The 20,544-nt window shown below is 34.8% G+C and overlaps 9 protein-coding genes and 4 pseudogenes across 13 annotated transcripts, besides 6 other annotated features; 7 read left to right on the forward strand and 6 right to left on the reverse strand.

Annotated features, from left to right (window-relative positions):
• Positions 1 to 298: 298 nt before the first annotated feature.
• Positions 299 to 20,544: part of a mobile genetic element that runs on past the window's edge.
• Positions 539 to 1,344, forward strand: TVAGG3_0176220 (annotated as a pseudogene). Its single transcript has one exon. A coding segment is annotated over exon 1 (806 nt).
• Positions 2,048 to 4,166: a mobile genetic element.
• Positions 2,062 to 2,885: a mobile genetic element.
• Positions 2,062 to 2,885: a terminal%2Cinverted (terminal inverted repeat of MuDRx-1_TV_TvPhantom-3 transposon ID:TVAGG3_0176240).
• Positions 4,190 to 5,148: a mobile genetic element.
• Positions 4,190 to 5,148: a terminal%2Cinverted (terminal inverted repeat of MuDRx-1_TV_TvPhantom-3 transposon ID:TVAGG3_0176250).
• Positions 6,471 to 7,007, forward strand: TVAGG3_0176260 (protein of unknown function, DUF4106 family; the record flags this gene model as incomplete). Its single annotated transcript, XM_051225464.1, has 1 exon — positions 6,471 to 7,007. The coding sequence occupies one exon, from the start codon at positions 6,471 to 6,473 to the stop codon at positions 7,005 to 7,007; it is 537 nt and encodes a 178-aa protein (XP_051110450.1).
• TVAGG3_0176270 lies at positions 7,012 to 7,826 on the forward strand (annotated as a pseudogene). Its single transcript has one exon. A coding segment is annotated over exon 1 (815 nt).
• Positions 7,857 to 8,305, forward strand: TVAGG3_0176280 (uncharacterized protein; the record flags this gene model as incomplete). The annotated part of the gene is made up of 1 exon (XM_051225465.1): positions 7,857 to 8,305. A coding segment is annotated over one exon (449 nt), but the record flags the coding sequence as incomplete, so codon positions are not given.
• TVAGG3_0176290 lies at positions 12,056 to 12,532 on the reverse strand (annotated as a pseudogene). The gene has a single exon. A coding segment is annotated over exon 1 (477 nt).
• Positions 13,054 to 13,254, forward strand: TVAGG3_0176300 (uncharacterized protein; the record flags this gene model as incomplete). The annotated part of the gene is made up of 1 exon (XM_051225466.1): positions 13,054 to 13,254. The coding sequence occupies one exon, from the start codon at positions 13,054 to 13,056 to the stop codon at positions 13,252 to 13,254; it is 201 nt and encodes a 66-aa protein (XP_051110452.1).
• TVAGG3_0176310 (uncharacterized protein) lies at positions 13,283 to 13,861 on the reverse strand (the record flags this gene model as incomplete). Its single annotated transcript, XM_051225467.1, has 1 exon — positions 13,283 to 13,861. One exon carries the CDS (start codon positions 13,859 to 13,861, stop codon positions 13,283 to 13,285), a length of 579 nt encoding a protein of 192 aa, XP_051110453.1.
• TVAGG3_0176320 (uncharacterized protein) lies at positions 14,606 to 15,190 on the forward strand (the record flags this gene model as incomplete). Its single annotated transcript, XM_051225468.1, has 1 exon — positions 14,606 to 15,190. The coding sequence occupies one exon, from the start codon at positions 14,606 to 14,608 to the stop codon at positions 15,188 to 15,190; it is 585 nt and encodes a 194-aa protein (XP_051110454.1).
• TVAGG3_0176330 (HNH endonuclease family) lies at positions 15,223 to 15,906 on the forward strand (the record flags this gene model as incomplete). The annotated part of the gene is made up of 1 exon (XM_051225469.1): positions 15,223 to 15,906. The coding sequence occupies one exon, from the start codon at positions 15,223 to 15,225 to the stop codon at positions 15,904 to 15,906; it is 684 nt and encodes a 227-aa protein (XP_051110455.1).
• TVAGG3_0176340 (uncharacterized protein) lies at positions 15,956 to 16,219 on the reverse strand (the record flags this gene model as incomplete). The annotated part of the gene is made up of 1 exon (XM_051225470.1): positions 15,956 to 16,219. One exon carries the CDS (start codon positions 16,217 to 16,219, stop codon positions 15,956 to 15,958), a length of 264 nt encoding a protein of 87 aa, XP_051110456.1.
• TVAGG3_0176350 lies at positions 16,409 to 18,547 on the reverse strand (annotated as a pseudogene). Its single transcript has one exon. A coding segment is annotated over exon 1 (2,139 nt).
• Positions 18,595 to 19,179, reverse strand: TVAGG3_0176360 (phage tail repeat-like family; the record flags this gene model as incomplete). The annotated part of the gene is made up of 1 exon (XM_051225471.1): positions 18,595 to 19,179. The coding sequence occupies one exon, from the start codon at positions 19,177 to 19,179 to the stop codon at positions 18,595 to 18,597; it is 585 nt and encodes a 194-aa protein (XP_051110457.1).
• On the reverse strand, positions 19,199 to 19,351 carry TVAGG3_0176370 (uncharacterized protein; the record flags this gene model as incomplete). Its single annotated transcript, XM_051225472.1, has 1 exon — positions 19,199 to 19,351. The coding sequence occupies one exon, from the start codon at positions 19,349 to 19,351 to the stop codon at positions 19,199 to 19,201; it is 153 nt and encodes a 50-aa protein (XP_051110458.1).

Here is a 20,544-nt window from a genome sequence, read left to right on the forward strand (position 1 = left end):
AAATCTTGACCCTCAACAAGTGTATGCGGAGAATATGGAATCTTTCCAAGAGTCTAAGAAAAATTCAGCTGACATAGTAGAAGAATATCGAAAAATGTTCGCCGACATACAAAAGACTCCAACATCAGATGAAAATATTCAGCATAGAATGGAAGAACTGAAAGAAAGTGTACGCAAATACAACAATCCTTTTTACTTACGACCATATAACGTTCAATCTTTGGCTGAACTCGGTGAAAATAAAAGGTTAAATTTCACCAAAACATATAGAAATGAAACATTGTTTAAAGTTCATTCAGAACCTAACCAATATGGAAACAAACCTACTTTTGTTTCTGCAGACTATGGAACTACAATGAGATGGGGTCATAAAGCTAATCCGGATAGGTGGTTCATAAACTTACAACCACAATTCCAAGAAGTTGTAGACGCAATGGAAGTGAATGGTGAACCAGATATAGCTGGTATTTTCAGCGCGGCGTTAATGCCATTGAAAGATATGAAACATGCAGATATTTTGGACCAGTATGAAATGAACATGGCTGATGGAAATATAACACCTGACGTTCTAAAACATTTATCTCAAAGAACTACACAGAACCATAGAGATGGTATATTTGGTGAAGAGTTTAGAAAGAAAGTTAGGGAGATAGAAGGAAGAGAACCTATTGTACATGACATTGCAAACGAAAGTTTACAAAATGTCATAAAAACTTACTTTGCAGACAATGAACTGAGAAGGATGAATATTTAAGAAAACTCAAATGGACAGTACCAAATGAAATGTTAGTATTGAAAAACATGTTCCTTGACAAAATAAAACCAACTACAGAAATAAATGACGCAAGACTGAAACATTGGGTAAAAGCTTTCCCATTCACAAAAGATATTATTGGTAACATGGAAAGAAAACCAGAATGGCTACAAAAACATATATTTGGAAACGAGCTTATTCCATATGGACAAGCTCTGTTTGAAGAGCTTGAACCGGAAACTCAGGAAAGAGTCATGCAAACAATACGCGAAGACTCAAATACAAACTATGACAAAATCTTTCTAGGATATTGGTTACCTGAGATGGGCGACCAGAGCCCAAAGGCAAAAAGGACATGGGAAATTTACAACATACTAGGTGAACATGAGGCAAAGATGCTACAACTTGAAGCAGAGGGCAAGTTACCAAAAGCGACACCAAAGAAGAAGAGAAGAGTAGAACAAAGTGAAAGTAGTGAAGAAGTAACTTCATCTAGTGAAAGTAGTGGCAATGAAGGAAAAAGAAGAGTTAAAAACTCAGTCAGGAAGAAAGTAAAGCTTGGTACGAGTGGGTTCTATTATGACACATAAATCCAACTATTCTATATTTTTACCCATATGAAATGTACGCCGCTCAGAATATAACGCCAACAGTTTTGGATGCCATGAACGGAAATGTTTCCGAATGGTATAACGAATGCGACAATGCCATTAGAAGGTCAGAAATAGTTCCTGGAACTTACGAATATACAACTGCTGTTTCTTATGGAAATGTAGGTGAGTTTGGAGAAGGTTCTTCAACAACAGTAGATATTGCTTGCGACAGGTTTCATATTATTTCTATTGACAACTCATTCTTATACGTGGAACAAGACATTGAAATAAAACCTTCTGCCAAGTTGTCTGACAAGAAAGGTTGCAATGGAATTTTCTATGTCGGATACCAATATGCTCCAGAAGTTTTCATGGGATATAAGATATATTCTAACTCTGACTTAGTTCAAACAGTAACATGGGCAAACTATGAATGGTTCGCTTTGAGAAACTCAGTACAACCACAAGCTAGAGAACAAACAGACCAGTATGCAAATATTGAGAAAATAAGAAGACTTGACCCTAACGTTCCAGGAGTTTATGTTAACCTTTCTGGACAAACTGCAGCAGCAGTAACCAAAGTAAAACTGAAACTTAGAGTTCCTTTGTCATCTTTCCTCATCTTCAGGTTTTTAAGATACTTGCCAAACTGGGCAGGAAAAATTTCTATCGAACTTACTCCAAGCAAAAATAACTTAGTGAGATGGATAAAATGCACACATTTGCACACATTTTGACACTTTTTCTGACAAACATCATTCAAATTTGAAGAAAAACCTCTAAATTTCATTCAAATTTCTGTCAAAATGTGTGCAAAATTGAAATAGGCACACATTTTGACATACGATTATTTATATACGTTATTTTAATGGTTTCAGAGAAATCTTCGTTACACATTATTGAAGATTACTCAATATTTAAGTGAATGACTCACTACCACCTGTTTAGAAAAATGGTAGCATAAAATCCAAATGTCACATATATTATTTCTTATTTCATACAAATAAACTTACAATTATAACCTCAACTTGTTTGCAAAGCAGAAACTCAATATAAGCAATCGATCAGTAGTGTATTTAAAAGTCGAATTTAAATTTAAAAATTTATAATCTTATTTCGGAACCAAATAGTATAAATTTAGGACAAAAAGCTACGTGGTGTTGATAACAACTATTAAAATTCAAATATTACTACCATGAACAATACAATGGCTCATATTGATAATTGATAAACGTGCATATAAATTGCATATATCATCAATGTCATTAAGTAAAATACATGTATATAAATAGATTAGAAATATTTTTCGGTTAGAATTAAAATCTATGTAATAAAAAATAAGTTATAAAAATAAATACCGAATTTTTATTTGTAATATAAACTGCTACAATATGCTAGTGTATACAAATGTATTTGTCGTATTGATTTGAAAGATCTTCAACATGGTTCAGATCTAAATTTGAAACTCGTAAAATAAAGCGAATCTTTATTTATAATATAAACTGCTACAATATGCTAGTGTGTACAAATGTGTTTGTACAAATGTATAACTCTTTGTCAATTGTTATGGCACCTTATAACTTAAAAATCATTTTCATTAACAAATATAAAAAGTGACAATTAATATTTTCATTAAATGCATATTTAATTATCAAAACAATGTCGATTTAGCTTGAATGTTCATTATAAATGTGTAAGTTTCGGAAAACAAAAAATAATTAATTCTCGCAAAGAAACTTATTTTAAAAGAACCTAAACAAAAGTTCATATAATAATAAATCTAAAAATAGATATTAATTTAAACGAAGATAATGAGAGAATGGGGATGTTGTAAAACAATGAGACTTAATGATCAAATAATTAAAATAATAAAATTAATTAAAGGAAAGCTAAAATAGTTTAATGAATTTTTATAGATTGATTACACAATCAATGTTTCTGTGTCAATGTACATCAATCAACATTGTTTCATTGAATTTTGTCTTTCACCAAGAAGATTCAAGAACAAAGTTTTGTAGTTTCAATAGATTGATTACACAATCAATGTTTCTGTGTCAATGTACATCAATCAACATTGTTTCATTGAATTTTGTCTTTCACCAAGAAGATTCAAGAACAAGTTTTCCTCTTTTTCTTTTTTAAATGATTAAAATATTACCTTGCTTCAACTTTACACGTTTTCGTTTACTAAAATTATCTTTTACCTTCACTTATCTTATCATACCCAATTATTCATTTAATTCTATATTTTTCTGACCAAAAATCCTCTCAAATCTCCCTTCTTCTTTCAAAAATTCTATGAGTTTATTCAAATTTCCTTTAAATCTTTGCTAGTCCTTCTATAAGATTCATTCTAAAATTTTTGAAAAAAATTTAAAATTTGCTAAATATATTCTTTATTACTTTGCACTATTTTCCAATTGAAAAATCGTCGATTTTAATCAAATGTAAGATCATCATAATAAAAATTATGAAACTTACCGTGTTTATTAGTAAATTTCAATATGAAGTTGTTATACAAACAGCTGGGACTTTAAATTGAGAAATTGCATAATTCCATCTACAAATTTTGGTCTAGACAATAATCATTGATAAATTATAATATATGTATTATGTGTATTTACATTGCATATATAACAATTTCAATTTCTATATTAAATTGTTATTTGATATCAGCTATATTTGTTCAGGTAAAATGAAGTGTAAAAATATAACTCATGAATTACATATATATATATATTATTTTTATTATTAAAATCAAATTCAGATTTATAAATTAAGGTTATTCATTTTTGATATGGTTATCACGCTCAAATATGTTGACAAAGAGTTATACATTTGTACAAACACATTTGTACACACTAGCATATTGTAGCAGTTTATATTATAAATAAAGATTCGCTTTATTTTACGAGTTTCAAATTTAGATCTGAACCATGTTGAAGATCTTTCAAATCAATACGACAAATACATTTGTATACACTAGCATATTGTAGCAGTTTATATTATAAATAAAGATTCGCTTTATTTTACGAGTTTCAAATTTAGATCTGAACCATGTTGAAGATCTTTCAAATCAATACGACAAATACATTTGTATACACTAGCATATTGTAGCAGTTTATATTACAAATAAAAATTCGGTATTTATTTTTATAACTTATTTTTTATTACATAGATTTTAATTCTAACCGAAAAATATTTCTAATCTATTTATATACATGTATTTTACTTAATGACATTGATGATATATGCAATTTATATGCACGTTTATCAATTATCAATATGAGCCATTGTATTGTTCATGGTAGTAATATTTGAATTTTAATAGTTGTTATCAACACCACGTAGCTTTTTGTCCTAAATTTATACTATTTGGTTCCGAAATAAGATTATAAATTTTTAAATTTAAATTCGACTTTTAAATACACTACTGATCGATTGCTTATATTGAGTTTCTGCTTTGCAAACAAGTTGAGGTTATAATTGTAAGTTTATTTGTATGAAATAAGAAATAATATATGTGACATTTGGATTTTATGCTACCATTTTTCTAAACAGGTGGTAGTGAGTCATTCACTTAAATATTGAGTAATCTTCAATAATGTGTAACGAAGATTTCTCTGAAACCATTAAAATAACGTATATAAATAATCGTATGTCAAAATGTGTGCCTATTTCAATTTTGCACACATTTTGACAGAAATTTGAATGAAATTTAGAGGTTTTTCTTCAAATTTGAATGATGTTTGTCAGAAAAAGTGTCAAAATGTGTGCAAATGTGTGCTATGTTTTTTTCTCTAACTTAGTCATTGCACCAACACAAGACCCATTCACTATTACAGACGTAAAGGGAACAAATCAAACGTCATTCGCCGAATTTTGCAAAGACAAAGTTGACTTAGACTTTGGTTTCTCAAACTTCAACAATGAAGTAAACTATTATTTCAATGCTGCTGGAACTGCTTGGGACCCAGTTAAGTTTACATGCGAAAAATTTGAATGCAAGAGAATAGAAAGCAGACTTGCAGTCTATATGTTGGACCCAGATATTTCAAATGCTTTAGCTGCCAAATATATTGCAGTTCCACTTATGTTCCCTATACACCAAATATCTGTCAAAGACTTTGCAGGTGAAGTTGGAAACCAAAGTGCTGACCCAGGTGCAAGAACAGATATTGCTTTAACAACTGCAATGAAACATGCAGATACTATGTTTGTACTGTTCAGACGAACTATAAATGACTATTCTTGTTTCTACAACCCCGGTATTAAATATCATATAAACATAGATGGCAAATATTATCCAAGAGAAGAATATTCTACAGTTGAGGATATGAGGTCATACAACTTGACATTAGATGCTATGAACTTTAACAACAACTTCACAACAACCATTAACCCTGAAATGCAAAGTTCTATTATGCCATATGTGAAAGTATGGACTCATACAGGAGGTCAAAAAACTCAATATACAAATGGAGACCGTTCAAACTTTTGGCTTGGCATTCCATTTGCTGACTCAGAAGACTTTATGGGTGGTATTTCAACTGTTGGTACTGTACAAATACAATATACTGGTGACAGAGACGGTCCAGATGAACTGAGAGCAAAGAAGTTTACAAAACCAATAGCACTTTTCACGGAAGATGCTCTTTTGAAGATTCGTTCGATGAAACCTGCTGGGGCTCCTCAGATTGGCATAACGACAGCTTCCATCGAGCAGATTTTGGCAGCAGGTCAGTAAGTTGTTCTTGAACTGACTTCTCTCCGTCAAATATTGACAGTACGCCAGTTTTGACATAATATTGTAAGATAAACTTACCTTTAGAAATATCTGTAAGTTTTGAAGTTATATTTTTGTCAACGTCAAGAACTTTCACCATTTCAGTTATACCAACTTTCTTTGCTTTATGAAAATATTTTGGTTCAGCAAATATTGCTATTCTATAACATTTTCCATTGTTTGTGTAAAGAACTATTCTGTCAATGTATTTGTATTGTTTGTGTGTGTAAACTTTGTTCTGCTTCAATTCGAAGAGATATCCGAATACGTCCATCTTTTTATTCTAAGTAAAATGTCATTTCCGAAAAATAGAAGCGTAAGTGTTTCAAAAGGTTTAATGGCGGTGGCAGATGTGAAGTTAAATTCACCAACTCAAACAAACAGTCAAAGTGTTATTGTCAATGTCAAAGACAGAGATGTTGAAGTGGGGAAACCATACGAAGACGAAGATGGTATAACAATTGTTCCTGTAAAAGAACAACCAACATATCCTGAAGTTAGCAGAGACTTAAGTTCTGTTGCAGATATTCGAAACGACTACCAACAACTGAAAGACAAACTTCAAACTCAGGAGAAGATTTGTCAAGCTTTAAGTATAATGTTAAACTTGGTCGAACACAACCCTGTAAAAGTGAACTCATATGTCATTGCACCTCATGAAGTTTTGAAAGAACTATTGAAACTTTTGACAGAGGCAGACGATATAAACATCAAAGAAATAGAACCCGACATTAGTTGCTGTGGTGTTTCATATAATGTCATTGACAAGATATACGTTATGAAAGGAGGTGAAACGTTGAACTTAAAGTATAGTTTCCCAGACGTCATAAAAATATTTGACGACCACAACATTTCATTAAAATTTATTTGCTAAGTAAATGGCAGAAGATATAATGGTTTATACTATTACGACTAAAAACCCTGAGTCATATAATTCTTAACAACAAACTTACAAAGTCCTCAAGGACGGTATTGTAAACTAACTTTAAACACAATGACGACTAAAGCCTGTTTTGCTCTTTTGACACCAGAAGACTTTATTGTTGTGAATGGTAAAAAATACTCCTTTGAAGATACTTACTCAGATATACCACCAACAGGTTTTGTTGACTTATTTAATACTTTAAGGACGGGTGTAACATGTGCTGCAACTAGAGCAGGTTTCATTATGTTTGGATGTCCGACTGAGTTTACTATAAACGATATGAGCTATAATACAAAACTTATTTCTGGTTTTTACTACCAACAGTTTCCTATAACAGGAAAAGGTGTCATACAAGGAATGTCTATTCCATTGACATTAAGCACACCAATCTTATATATTGTTTCAAACTTAGGTTCAAAGTGTTATTCGAATGTCGACAGAAACTATTATGACCAAAAGATACTTATGCGTATAAACAATACTTTCTCTGCTGGTTTGCCTATTGTTCATTCGAATGCTGAATTTTCAACCTTAGTGAACTCAAACACTTTGGCAAGTATAACGTTGACATTAGTTGACGCAAACTTTGTTCCTGTAAAACTTTTATGTCCTATGTATTTGTCAATGACGGCAGAAAGTTTCGAATTGGAAGATGCAACTGGTGAAAGTATTGTATTACAAGAACAACTTCAACAACAAATAGCTCAAGAACAACAAATGCAACAAATGGAACAAATGGAACAAATGGAACAACAAAGTCAAGAATAAAAAAATAATATTTTTTTTATTTTTATAAAAATGTACAGAATAGATGTTTCAGATTTTTATGACTTCCAAGCATTCAGAAATATGTGTCCATTTCGAGACTATAACAAAGCAGTCGAGAATTTGAAACGTTTAGTCATTTATGTTGACTCTGCCCCAGAATGTTATGTCATGAAAGAATGGGATGTTGTCTTTAACAAACCAAGAGCAACAATAGTGTCTGAACAAGAATGTAGACAGAAACTTAAGAAAATAAAAGTCGTACAAGTTGGCATGAAGATGTTAGATGCTTGGGATATCTTATTGTCAAAGTTAGAAGATTTTTCAGTTCGAGGTATAAAGTTCTATACACCTTCTCCAAACTTCTATTCTATCTTCACTGGATATAAATATGAACAAGTAGAATGGAAAGAAAATATTATAGAAGCTTGGTTAGACCATGTCAAAGAAATTATATGCAATGGAAACGAAAAGGTTTATGAGTATATCTTATGTTGGTTTGCAAACATCTTACAACATCCAAGTGCTAAAAATGAAACTGCTCTCATTATAATTGGAAAACAAGGAACTGGTAAGAATACTTTCTTTACAGATATCTTGTGCAAACTGTTAGAAGGTTATTCGAATCCGAATATGACAAACTTAGAAAACATCTGCGGTAAATTTAACTCTTCTATTGAGAATATGAAACTTATAGTTTGCAATGAACTTCAAAGTATAGATACAACAAAAATTTTGAACTCAGATGCTTTGAAGAGTCTTATAACAGATAAAGTTGGAGTTGTTGAAAGAAAGTATAAAGACCAAAGAGTTTGTGAGAATGTTGCAAACTTCATTATGGTTTCAAACAATGCTGTTCCGATGAAGTTAGAAAGTTCTGACAGAAGATATGTAGTTGTCAGAACGTCAGATTCTCATATGCAAGATACAGAATATTTTGACGACTTAGCAGAAAACTTTGACATCTGACTTTTACAACCACTTGTTTCTCATACTTTATGACATTAGATATTTCAAAGTTCAATCCAAGACAAATTCCACATACCGAAGAGAGACAAACATTGTTAGAAGCAAACAAGAGTGTATATGAACTGTTCATAGATGAAACTGACTTTGAGTGTTTAGATGAAAGGTCATTGTACGATTCGTATAAAACAAAATTGTCAAGAATATGGTTATATGACAGCGTCTAAACGAAAATTCTTTGGCAAATGTCAAAAGTCTTTTAGACGTACAGAAAGGTGTATATACAAAGAAAAATTTTTATGAGTAAATTTTAAAAAAAATATTTTTTTATCCGATAGAAAAAGATTGGCAAAATTCATCTCAGTAAACAAGTACATGTCAGGACTTAAGAAGAAACTAGACCCATTCACATATTTGAATGTTTACTTCTACCATTTTGAAAAGTCTTCATTCAGCAAAGTTTGGAACATCGAACCAGTTTAAGTTTGCTATTGTGACTAAAAATGGTGCGAAATTTGAAGACTTAGACATAGAAGGTTTGTTAGCAGTCAAAGAAAGTTTTGACAGAGGTTTTCAAACCTTAAAGAAGGCAAAGCATACAAAACTTGTTATACCTTATGAACCAAAGAAAGCAGACGACTATGAATATTATGAGTCTAAAGTTGTAGAAGTTCAAGGTAAATTGGGTAAAAAGATTTTAGAGTCTAAGCCAGTGTTTACTCCTAAAGAGGAAGAGAACATTGACATTGACCCAGAAATGTTCTAAAAATAAAATTTTATTTTTACATGTCAAATTTCTTTTCTCTGGAACTGGTTCAGGTTCTTTCTTCTCTTCTTCTACTTTCTTTTCTTTCTTTTCTTTCTTCTTCTTTTCTGGTGGAGTTATGTCAAATTTGGCGCAACTATATTTATGTAAAAGTTCTTTGTCCTTTAATAGCTCATCTATTCTGTTTTTCTATTTCATCTTCAAGAACGGCGCATGTGTCTTCTTTGCATTCTAAGAAGTTTTGTTGGACTTATCTCTCCAAGAGGCGTCATCTCTGTCAACAAGTCTGTCATTGACAAATTTTAAGACTTCTCTGCCTAATGTTTTATGGTTCTTGTCATATTCCCAGAAACAGAACTTTAGAACAAATTCCCCTTTCTTTGTTTACACTATGAAGATTTTATGGTCGACAGTGTTTTGCTGTCGAAAAGCTTGTCTCGAATATAGATAGCGAAATCGCTAGACATTTTCTAAAAGATAAAAATTTTAATTTTTCTAAAAAATGTTTAGAAAAAAGTTTGCTGACATTGACAAAAAATTGAGAATGTTTTAAACAAGAACAAGAGGAGGAAGAGAAAATGCTCAGATAAAACCTATACATGACAAGTTCTTATTTGCTCAGAATGGTTATAACAGGTCTAATTGCACCACCTGGGTCGGGTAAGACTTTCACTTATCTTAAAATGGCTGCAAACAACAAAGAACTAGATGAGAAGAAAACCCATTCTATGAGTTAGTTGTCATTTGTAGTACTTCTGGTCAATTTGACCAAACCGTCAATTCGTTCAAAGATATTATAAAGAAGTCTAAGTAGTATGTATAAAAGACTCTGAGTTGTTGGATTGGATAAAGAAGTACCAAAGAAGAGTTTTGAAGTATAAATGCTATAAATGAGTATATAAATTCTAAGTTTAAAGACCCAAATGAGGAAATGCAGAGATATTAGAGAAGAAACACTTCAGAAACAAACAGAAAGAGATAGAATACATTTCGAAGAAATTGCAATCTTACGATTGGAAGACTTACCTCATAGATGTCTTCTTATCTTAGATGACTTTGCTTCTCATCCTTTGTTAAAGAACAGAGAACAAGACATGTGTCGAATTCTTAAGAAGCTCAGACACTTTAACATCTCAGTTGTCATTTGTGTACAGACAGCAAAGAGTTTAAGTAAGGATGTTAAAAGAATACTTACTGACATTATACTTTTCCTGGATTGTCCGAAGACGATTTCATGGAACTTATGAAAGAGTCCATGGCAGGTAAGTTTGACAGATATGAACTATGGGAGAAGTATAAGTCATACAAGACCCTCATACTTCTTTCAGAATTCATATCTACGCAAACAAAGTTCAAATTGTAAAAAGTCAAGCTTGAAAAATCTAAGTGTTAGTCTTAGTAAGATGGTAGCTTCTTAAAGCATATGCCGTCCTTGAGTTTTAGGTACGTGAAGAGAAGTACAATGAATTCAATTACGAGTACAATTGCAATGACAACTAAGGCAACTATTTTTGTCTTTTGCAGCAAGGGTACTTCTTCTCTTCCAATGGTTCGGCAGAACTATACTCACTCATGAGAAATGTCAAAACGGTTTAATAGAAAAGTGTCATCTACCCTACTTGTTTGAAGTTGTCAAAATACTCTGTTATTTTTCACTGTTTTCATAGAGTTTTGGCGACTGGGGTTTTTTACTTACTCGCTGTTCTTCACTGTTTTCGTACGGAATCTCTTCTCTCGGTTTTCCGAGGGAAGCAAGCATATGAGGAAATTCATGAAATTTGGTCATTTTTCAGCAAAAATAATGTTTAGGTGAAGAGGTGAGATCTCACCCGTTTTCTCACCTGTTTTTTCACCTCAGTTATTTTATAAGCGTTTTACATGGTAAACGTTATTTTTGGAATTTTTGTGAAAAACTCAACGGTTGGACACAAGCCCTAAAAATTATTTTACTCAGAATTTTGTGCTGAATTCAGCAAAAATAATGTTTAGGTGAAGAGGTGAGATCTCACCTGTTTTCTCACCTGTTTTCTCACCTCTTTTTTTCACAAGCGTTTTACATGAATTGTACGATGTATATTTGAAATCCTAAACAGTTTTGTAGCCTCTATTTCTTCTTTTAGTACATCGAATGTTTTAACTATGCCGAAGGTTTCTTTATATTTCTTCTTGACGTCAGATAGAAGGAAATCTTCTGCTGTTGGATAGTTTTTGTTCAGAAATTCTAACATGTCCATTTTATCTTCTTTGCTGGTTTTTCTGCTTCTTTCTTTAAATCTGCATAGTCGTTTTCTCATTTCTATCTCTTTGACGGAGTAGTTATATCTCCTCATTGCTGCTTTACATTTAGAACATTGCGGGTTCATTTTTGCGTTATATTCTGAAACCTTACCAGCTAAAACAACTAAAGCGTCAATTGCTCTCTTCATCTCAAACATAGCGGGTCTTATTTGTTTGTTCCATACTTTGCCTCTTCTATCTTTATCTCTTATCTGCCATACACATTCAGCAACTAACGAAACAAAGTTGTCGTAGGTCTTAAATTCTTCAGATTTATATATGTCAGAAACATTCTTATATACCATGTCGCAATCTTTGTCCATAACCTTATGGTTGCAATGAAATCCTAGAAACTCATAGTTTACCTTTCGTATGAACTTCTTTATTTCTACTGAGTCAGTTGCTTTGACTTCAATTTCGTCGAATTCAGGAATAGTGAGTTTTTGTTGTTGGATTTCAGGCAATTTGGGTAAATGGCGATGAGGTCCTGCATTTCATAAAGATACTGTTCATTTGTTTCATCTTTCGCACTACAGTCTAAATTACATGTTAAAAGTTCTTGCTTTATCTTCTGGATTTCTGTTTCAAAAGTATATGAAGAAGGAATGAAGCTTTTCATCTCTACTAACATAGATGTTGGATTCATGACTAAAGAGTTTGGTGCTGTTGTTTGAATTGTTGTTGTGCCGATTGTTGACATTTTTATTTTTTTATACAAAATAAAAAAATAAAAAAAAATAAAACTAACTTTATTTTTTATTTCGGGAAAATTCATGAAAATTCAAGAGGTGAAAAAAGAGGTGAAAAAACAGGTGAGATCTCACCTCTTCACCTAAATTATATTTTTGGGTCCTTTACACTCATTACGAAGAAGTCTTGACAAAACATTTACGAAGAAGTCTTGACAAATTCAAGAGGTGAAAAAAGAGGTGAGATCTAACCATCTACCCGACATTCTCGTCAAATACAAAAAAATGAAAAAGTGTCATTTTTTTCATGTCAGAAGACTCGAAGGTGCAACGCTTCCAAAATACCGACGAACTCAGAAGAGCAGCATGGCAGTATGTTCTTGACAACTTCTTTGAGTTCTCCAGGTACACCTTGGAAAATGCTGAAGAACTCCGACACAGAGAATTTGGAGAAATTGCGCTCCAATACTACCTTGACAAACAAAGGGTAAAATAAGACTAAAAACTTAACGTTTAAAAAGTGACATTTTTAATGAGCTCCGAGTCACCGAGAAAACTTGGTCAGATGTTAGCAGCTTACTTCCCTGAGGAGGATGGAAGCGTTACATACGTAAGGTTCAAAAACAACGAACCTGGAATTGCGTACAAAATTCGCAATTACATGACCATGGAAGAGTACGAAAGGTTCCTACAAGAGAAACCAGCTCTAAACAACTCAGAAAAGAAAGAGTAAAAAGTTTAATTCGTAATTGTTTATTTTTTTACTTGTAAGGGCCAGCTGCAAGAATGAAGTCGACTATCTCAGTCTTTGTCTTGACCAGTTGGACGGCTCTTGTGAGTATGTCTGTTTTGCGGTCTCCAGCTGGTGTCTGACCTTCGTAATTGTGCATGTTCTTGAGAGCTCCAACTGTAAATGATTGTAGGATGAAGAGTCTCTCAGACTGCTTGAGGTAGTCGTCACGGTCACGAACCGAATCTGTGGTACGAGTCGAATCGGTCGATTTGAGGGAAGAGACTGAAAGCCTGTCGTCTTCCATCGGGACTGTGGCATAATCTTTGCGTAAACGGTTCAGACCTTCTTCGAACTCTTGGTCTCTCTTCGATTTGGATTGAGATTGGAATTGCTGGGGTGGAGCTTGCTGGAACATCCAAGGGTTGGGGAAGTAAGGCATAGGCAGAGGAGGGTAGTTCGGGAAGCCTTGTGGTGGGTAGTAACCTTGAGGTGGAAATTGGTAGTAAATCGGAGGTACTTGCTGGAACTGAGGTTGCTGAGGAGACTGTTGTGGTTCTTTAGGTTCCTCTGGTTTGGGAATGGACTCGGTTGGTGGGACGTCGGACATTCGTTGTGGCTTAACCGTCGGACCACAACGATAAAAATCTCTGCTACTAGCAGTACTGCTACTGACAGTAGCAGTACTTTTACTGACAGTAGCAGTACTTTTTTCTGACAGTAGCAGTACTTTTTTCTGACAGTAGCAGTACTTTTTCTGACAGTAGCAGTACTTTTTCTGACAGTAGCAGTACTTTTACTGACAGTAGCAGTACTTTTTCTGACAGTAGCAGTACTTTTACTGACAGTAGCAGTACTTTATCGTTCGAAAACCCTCTCAAATTTTCCTTTTTACTGACAGTAGCAGTACTTTTACTGACAGTAGCAGTACTTTTTCTGACAGTAGCAATGGTCGAGGTCGAAACCTACCGACGAGGCAATTTACCTAATTGAAATTAACGAGCTTGTTAAAGACTTCCTCAGGCAGAATGTAAAAGGCAAGCTTTGTTAACGTTGGATAACGGAAGGGCTGCCTTGAATCTCGAGACTTCGACTGGAATTCCAATTCAAATACCAGACGGGACAGCCTACGACGACATAAAGCAAGCAAAGAAAGAAGCTCTTCTCAAGTTCTTTGCAAAGCGTCTTGGATACAACTTCCAAACAGAGAGAACCCTTTCCCAAGAATGAACCAAATTCTCAGGGTCTCCTTCACTTCTCGGGTCAGCCGTTCTACATAACCTGTGAAGGCGACATCCAACCAGTTCAGTAAACCTTAACGTTTAGAGTAAAAACATTTTTTTTCATTTTTTGAATGAAGCAAGTTAAATTCGTCCCACACCAATCTCAATGGACCGATGAAGAGTTTCAAGCCATCGTTGAAGACGTTGAGAACGACATAGACGGCGAACTTAAAGGAGCTCAAATCACAATTGCAACCAAAATTGCAGAGGTCAAGGAACAGATAGCTCCACTTAAAGCTACCAAAGCTACTCTTGACCTCATGGATAGTTACCGTTTAGATGTCAAGAGTGGAATAAGACAATTAAAATTAAAACTTCTAAACTACGAAGCTATACTCCAAAAGTTAGCAGAAATGAGAAGACTTTACCAGAGCTACTTACATGTAAGGGACTTACCTTCAAGCAGTCCGACCAAAGATGAATTTGTTGACATTGTCCCAATTTTGTCCGAAAGTCAGCTCAGATGTTTCGAACTGCTCCCAACATATCCGGAATATGAACGTTTGCCTGAACTCTTTCGGTTCCTCAAAAAACGTTTTTTGGTTCTCATGTTCCAAACTTTTATCGGAAGAGACAACAAACGTTCAGAAGAAGAACAAGATATTATTTTAAACTTGTTGTATGACATAACTGTCATAACAAGCTTTTTGAAGTAAAACCGCCATTCTCAAACCACTTCATTTTTTCGATGTCCGAACAAGCACCGAAGCCAAACTCAATGGCAGATGTCCTTTCAAGGTTGCCAGACAAGCGCCCAGTTCAAATTCAAATTGCCCAATTGAACGCTCATCTGTCAAACACCATTAAGACTCTCCAAAGTAGTCTTATGGAAGAGATAACCAATCTCAAAGTCGAAGTCCTCACGAACCAAGCTTCCAATAAGAAAGTCCTGAACGATTTCGCGGAAACCTTGCGCCAATACAACATAGAGAACCAAAACCTTGCCCGACTCATCTACCGTTTCTTCGAAGAGATAGACGCCATCTGGAAGGTACTCGGAAAGGACAGAACATGCAACACCGTACTTCGTGAACACAGAATTGCCGAAGGTATTATCAAAGAAGAGGAAGAAGAGGAAGAAGAAGAGAAACACGAAGAAAAGGAAGTTTGGGCAACCCTTGTTGTCGATGACGCTTACGAAATTTCCCAACCCTACCCATACCAAATCCGCAACAAGGAGACAGGCAAGGTTCTTACCCCAGTCCTCAACAACTTGGGACACTTGAACCTTAACCTTCGGAATTACGGTTCAATTTCCATGGGAAGGCTTGTCGGTATGCAATGGGTTCCAAATCCAGACAAGAAGACGAGGGTCAGACACATTGACGGTGACAAGCTCAACAACCGTAAGGAGAACCTCGAGTGGTTCTAAGAGTAAAAAAAATTTATTTTAGGGGGAAACCCCAAGTAAATTTAGGTGTTTATTTGGATAAGTATGTTAAATTAAGGGTAATTTGCAAAATTAGTTCCCGACCTTTGAATTGGGCTCTTTCGTTATCCCAGTTGCGTAGGAGGTCGTCCCAGAGGAGTTGGTAGAATTGCCAATCCAAGGACGATTTGTCCTCCCAGGCATTGAGGATGTACTGCTCGTAGAGTTTCATGACCTCTGCCTTGCACCAGACACCCTCTCCCTTGGAACGTAAGGCTTCTTCGAAGTGCTCGAATGCGATTGGCTGCTTGACCATCCGAAATGACACTTTTTGTCCGTTTGGTCAATGTTTGTGTCTCGTGCCATAGTCGACGAAAATACAGACAAACAGGTTATATATGAGTTTGAGACCAAGAATGGTGTAACTCGACCTGTCCGATTCAAAGACTCCGAGGGCGACCATGAAATTAAACGGAAATTAGCTAGGAAGGAATATAAAAATTTTTTATTTCATGCAATGTTTTATTTCTGTGCCGTCTTCAAGTATGCCCCAATACTTACGCTTGGAGAGGACATGAACTTCGGTGAAAATTTTGTCCAATTTGAATCGACCCATCTTTTCACCGACCATACCCATTTCAATGAGTTTGTTGTATCCTTCTTCGTTCGTCATGAGTGCGTCAATGTTCTCATAGTAAACCTTGACTTTCGATTTGACTTCGGAGAAGAATTTGTTGTAGTTGTCAAGGACTGCTTTGCGAACTGAGGGTAAGACCAATGTTCGACAATAGGTTTTAATGTGGTTACTAAGCCACTTTGACCTTGAGTGAATTCGTACTTCAAAACAAAAGGAGAAAACCTTTCAACAAAGTTGTCGACCTTCTCATAATGTTTACTCTTCATCTCTTGAGGTTTCTTAATGGAATATCCCCATGTCGAATTCATAAGCAATTTGAGTGTCATTGCAAGTTTGGGGTTTGAAGCTTTCCTAATATCATACAGTTGTTGTATGACTTTTCCAACTGTATAGTTCCTTCCCGGGAACTCACCATCTTCGTTTGGAATTCCAGTCGGAATATATTGGACAAACCTCATGTATGCAGCGTTAAGGTCGACATAGTATATCTTTTCATCTGAGTCGAACTTGTCGCAACCAATTGGTCCAGTTTGTGGAAATTCAAGTGAGTCTCTTATCTTCTGAGAAACTTCTCCTGTTATCTCATAAACATCGTCGAAGCAACCTGTTTCATATAAAACCTTCTGACCTAACTCAGATGCTCTCCAATACAATTTGACGTCAATTGGATGTCTCAATGGAAGTTTGTTTATAGCATCTTGAAGTTCTTGCAACCTCATTGGAAGTTCTTCTGGTTCAGGTTGGTATCCGAACAATCCAACTCCTTGTGGAATTGTGTACTTCTTTTGTACTAGAACTTTGTCTGGAACAACTTTTGGTCTTGCTAACAGTGAAAAGTTTGTTTCGTCTTTTGGTACAAAAGTTTCTGTCAGCTTGTCATCTGGAATTGGTTCCAACAAACCTTTCTCGAAAAGAATGTTTACAGCTCTGACAATGTTGCACTTGCCTTTTCCGAACAATGGGTTTGTAAGACTTTCGTTCAACATGAAGTGGTTGTGGACAATTACAATCTTCAACCATGGTAAATTGAACTCAACAACATAGTCGTCATGTGAAGAACCTTTAGCTGTAGGTATGTTGACTCGGATATTGACATTTGCCAACGGTGCAATTTTTGCCAATTGACCTCTGAGAATGTACCTTGTCTTCACACATGACTCAAGATACTTCATCTTCTCTTCTGTAACAAGACCAGAGTTCCTGAGACATGTAAGAATGCAAGGTTCATTGACAATTGTTTCAATTGAATTGTAAATTCCATACCTTGTCAAGTCAATGTCAGACTTATTTATGAACGGGAAGTATCCAGCATGTTGTCTGACTGCTTGAGGGTTAGGTTGGTACCATTCGAACTTGACACTTGCAATTCCTTCAATTGCATTCAAAATGTCTGAGTCGGAGTCAACCATTTGTTCTCTCTCTTGTAGTCTTGAAAGCGTCAAGAAGCATTGCAGCTGTTGTGACATTGCCATGTGCATAGTAAATGTGACCATCCAAATCTGTTATGGTCAATCTGAGATTGTGTCCTTTCTTATTTCCGTCTTGTATGGCAGCAAGTACACCCATGAAGCCTTCTTTGTTCTTTCCTTCGTCAAAGTTTACTGTAAAGGTTCGACCAGATGTAATTTGACTTCTAACTTCACGGTACTTCTCATATGCATATCTTGTTCTTTCCATGGGAGCATGACCATCCTCTGCACTACCTTTTTTCCTTCTCAAAGGATGCAATTGTTCGTCATGTTTCCAGTAGAATCTGGCAAAGCCGTCGTGTCCTTCAACTTGAGGTTCACTAACATCGAAAGGCATGTCCATAAGACGTTCTTCTTCTAACCTCTCTAGTCTGTTTGGATAATTTGCACGTGCTGTTTCCAAATCCATTTCGTAGCGAAGACCAGACAATTTGTCATAGACTTTTATGGGTCTTCCCTTCCTATATTTAAAATTCTTCGAAACTCTCCAACCATATCTTTGCAACTCTGCTTTTATTCTAGCAGATTTTCTATCCATTCTATATGGGGGCATTTTTATAAAAATAAAAAAAAATATTTTTTTCTTTACTTAACATAACCGCCTGCTGCCATAAGTCTTTGACGCCAACCCATACCAGCTAATGAAGGTTGACTTGGTTTAGTTTCCAAACTAAACTTTGGTTTTGGTTTATCTTCAGTTTTTGGTTTTTCTTCTTCTATCGGTTTTTCGTCACTTTTCGGTTCCTCTGACTTTACTTCACTTGCAGGAACAGTTGTGTCGTCAACATCTTCATAAATATCATATGCCATTTGTTTTTGTTTTCCTTTCAACTTTTTGTGTTTGTTGTAAAGTTTAGAATATTTCGACTCTAAGTCAATGAGATGTTCTATAATGAACTGTTGGTCAGTGAAGTAAACTTTTCCATCTGTTGTCTCGAAAGCTCCTTCAGACTTCAATATTTTATTTGTGAGAGTCTGTTTCTTTTTTGAGATACTTGCCGTTCCATTTTTATGAAAAGTGACTTTGTAGTTAGGGTTTGTATTTCCAGACCTGGCACTTTCTATTATTGAATTTTTCTCTTCATCTGTAAGTTCTTTGACAGGTTTTGACAATGGTTCTGAACTTTTTGTTTGTGGTGTCAAATCTACCGTTTCAACTTCTTCGGTCATTTCATCTCAGTAAAAAATTTTAGTTTGGTTTGTTTTCAACTGGTTGTTGTTGTTTTTTAAGTCGGTCTAAAACTTCCTGAGGTATAGGAAGAACTTGACAAACACGTGGTGTAACTGCTGGAAGTCGACAAATCCATCTTGAACCCATTTGTCTCAATGCTGTATTGTTCATTTCATCTCAGTAAAAAACTTTACATTCCCCACGTTTGAGGCGGTTGAGGTTGGTTATTGTTTACCCATTGTTGTGCATGGTTATATCCTCTGTTAAAGAATCTTTCACCTTGGTCCATATAGTGTCCTGCTTGGTTATAGTAGTCATTTGCTTTGTTATAATAGTTTCCTGCTTGTCTTCCTACATTGTCCATCCATCCTTGAACTTTTCCTCTTGTTTCAGGATTTGGAATAAGATTTGTTGCATCTCGTGCTACATCCCAACCTTTCTGTACAGTTTGTATAATAGGTTGTGCTTTCTCTTTAAGTATACCTAATGTACTCAAAATCTTCCTTCCAACTCCAAATACACCTCTGGCTATTGTTCCCACTGCGGGCAAAAATCTGGATGCAACTCCTGCTAATGCGCCAAATAAACCCATTTCTTATAGGATAAAAATGACGAATCCAAACAAGGACCCCTATGTTTCTAAAGCGACAAAAAAAGCACTCATGATAAAAATCTTTAGTTCAACACCAAATGCTTGGTTTATGGATATTTTGGAAAACATTCCGAGAGTTAGAACAGATGGACCACCATACTGGCTAATATTTGTCGGTCAAAACACAAGATACTGTGAAGCCATACCATTATGGTCCAAAAATATTTTAGATGTGAAAACTGCTTTGACAATATTCGTTGACAAATACATCCAACAAAACTGACATCTGACTGTGAAAGTTCTTTCAAATCAGATGATGTAAAAAACTATCTGCGTTCAAAAAATGTAAACCAATATTTCATTGTCGACCAAAACCATTCTGCTCTTGGTGTCATTGACGGTTGTATAAATGTTATAAGAGACTTAAACCAGGTGTGAAGCAAATGAAATGTCATATGACGACAAATATAGACACTTCTCCATGGCAAAGATGAGACAAGTTTTAAATATTTACAATAGCCGTAAACAAAAAAGGTTTGGGAAACCATCCCCGAAGAAATGAAAAACAACCCTGACTTAGAGAAAGACTATATATTTAATAATTTAGTCAAAAGAGACAAACAAGAAAGAATGCCGGGCTTCAAACTTCAGAAAGGTGACAAAGTAAAAATAGAAATACCTAAACGCGACCCATATGAAAATACTATTGACTATGACAACAATGGGAACCCGACAGGTACTCACATTCGTGTTCGTAAAAATAGAAGAAAGT

Source organism: Trichomonas vaginalis, chromosome IV (assembly GCF_026262505.1).
Source record: "Trichomonas vaginalis G3 chromosome IV, whole genome shotgun sequence".
Taxonomy (NCBI): domain Eukaryota; phylum Parabasalia; order Trichomonadida; family Trichomonadidae; genus Trichomonas; species Trichomonas vaginalis.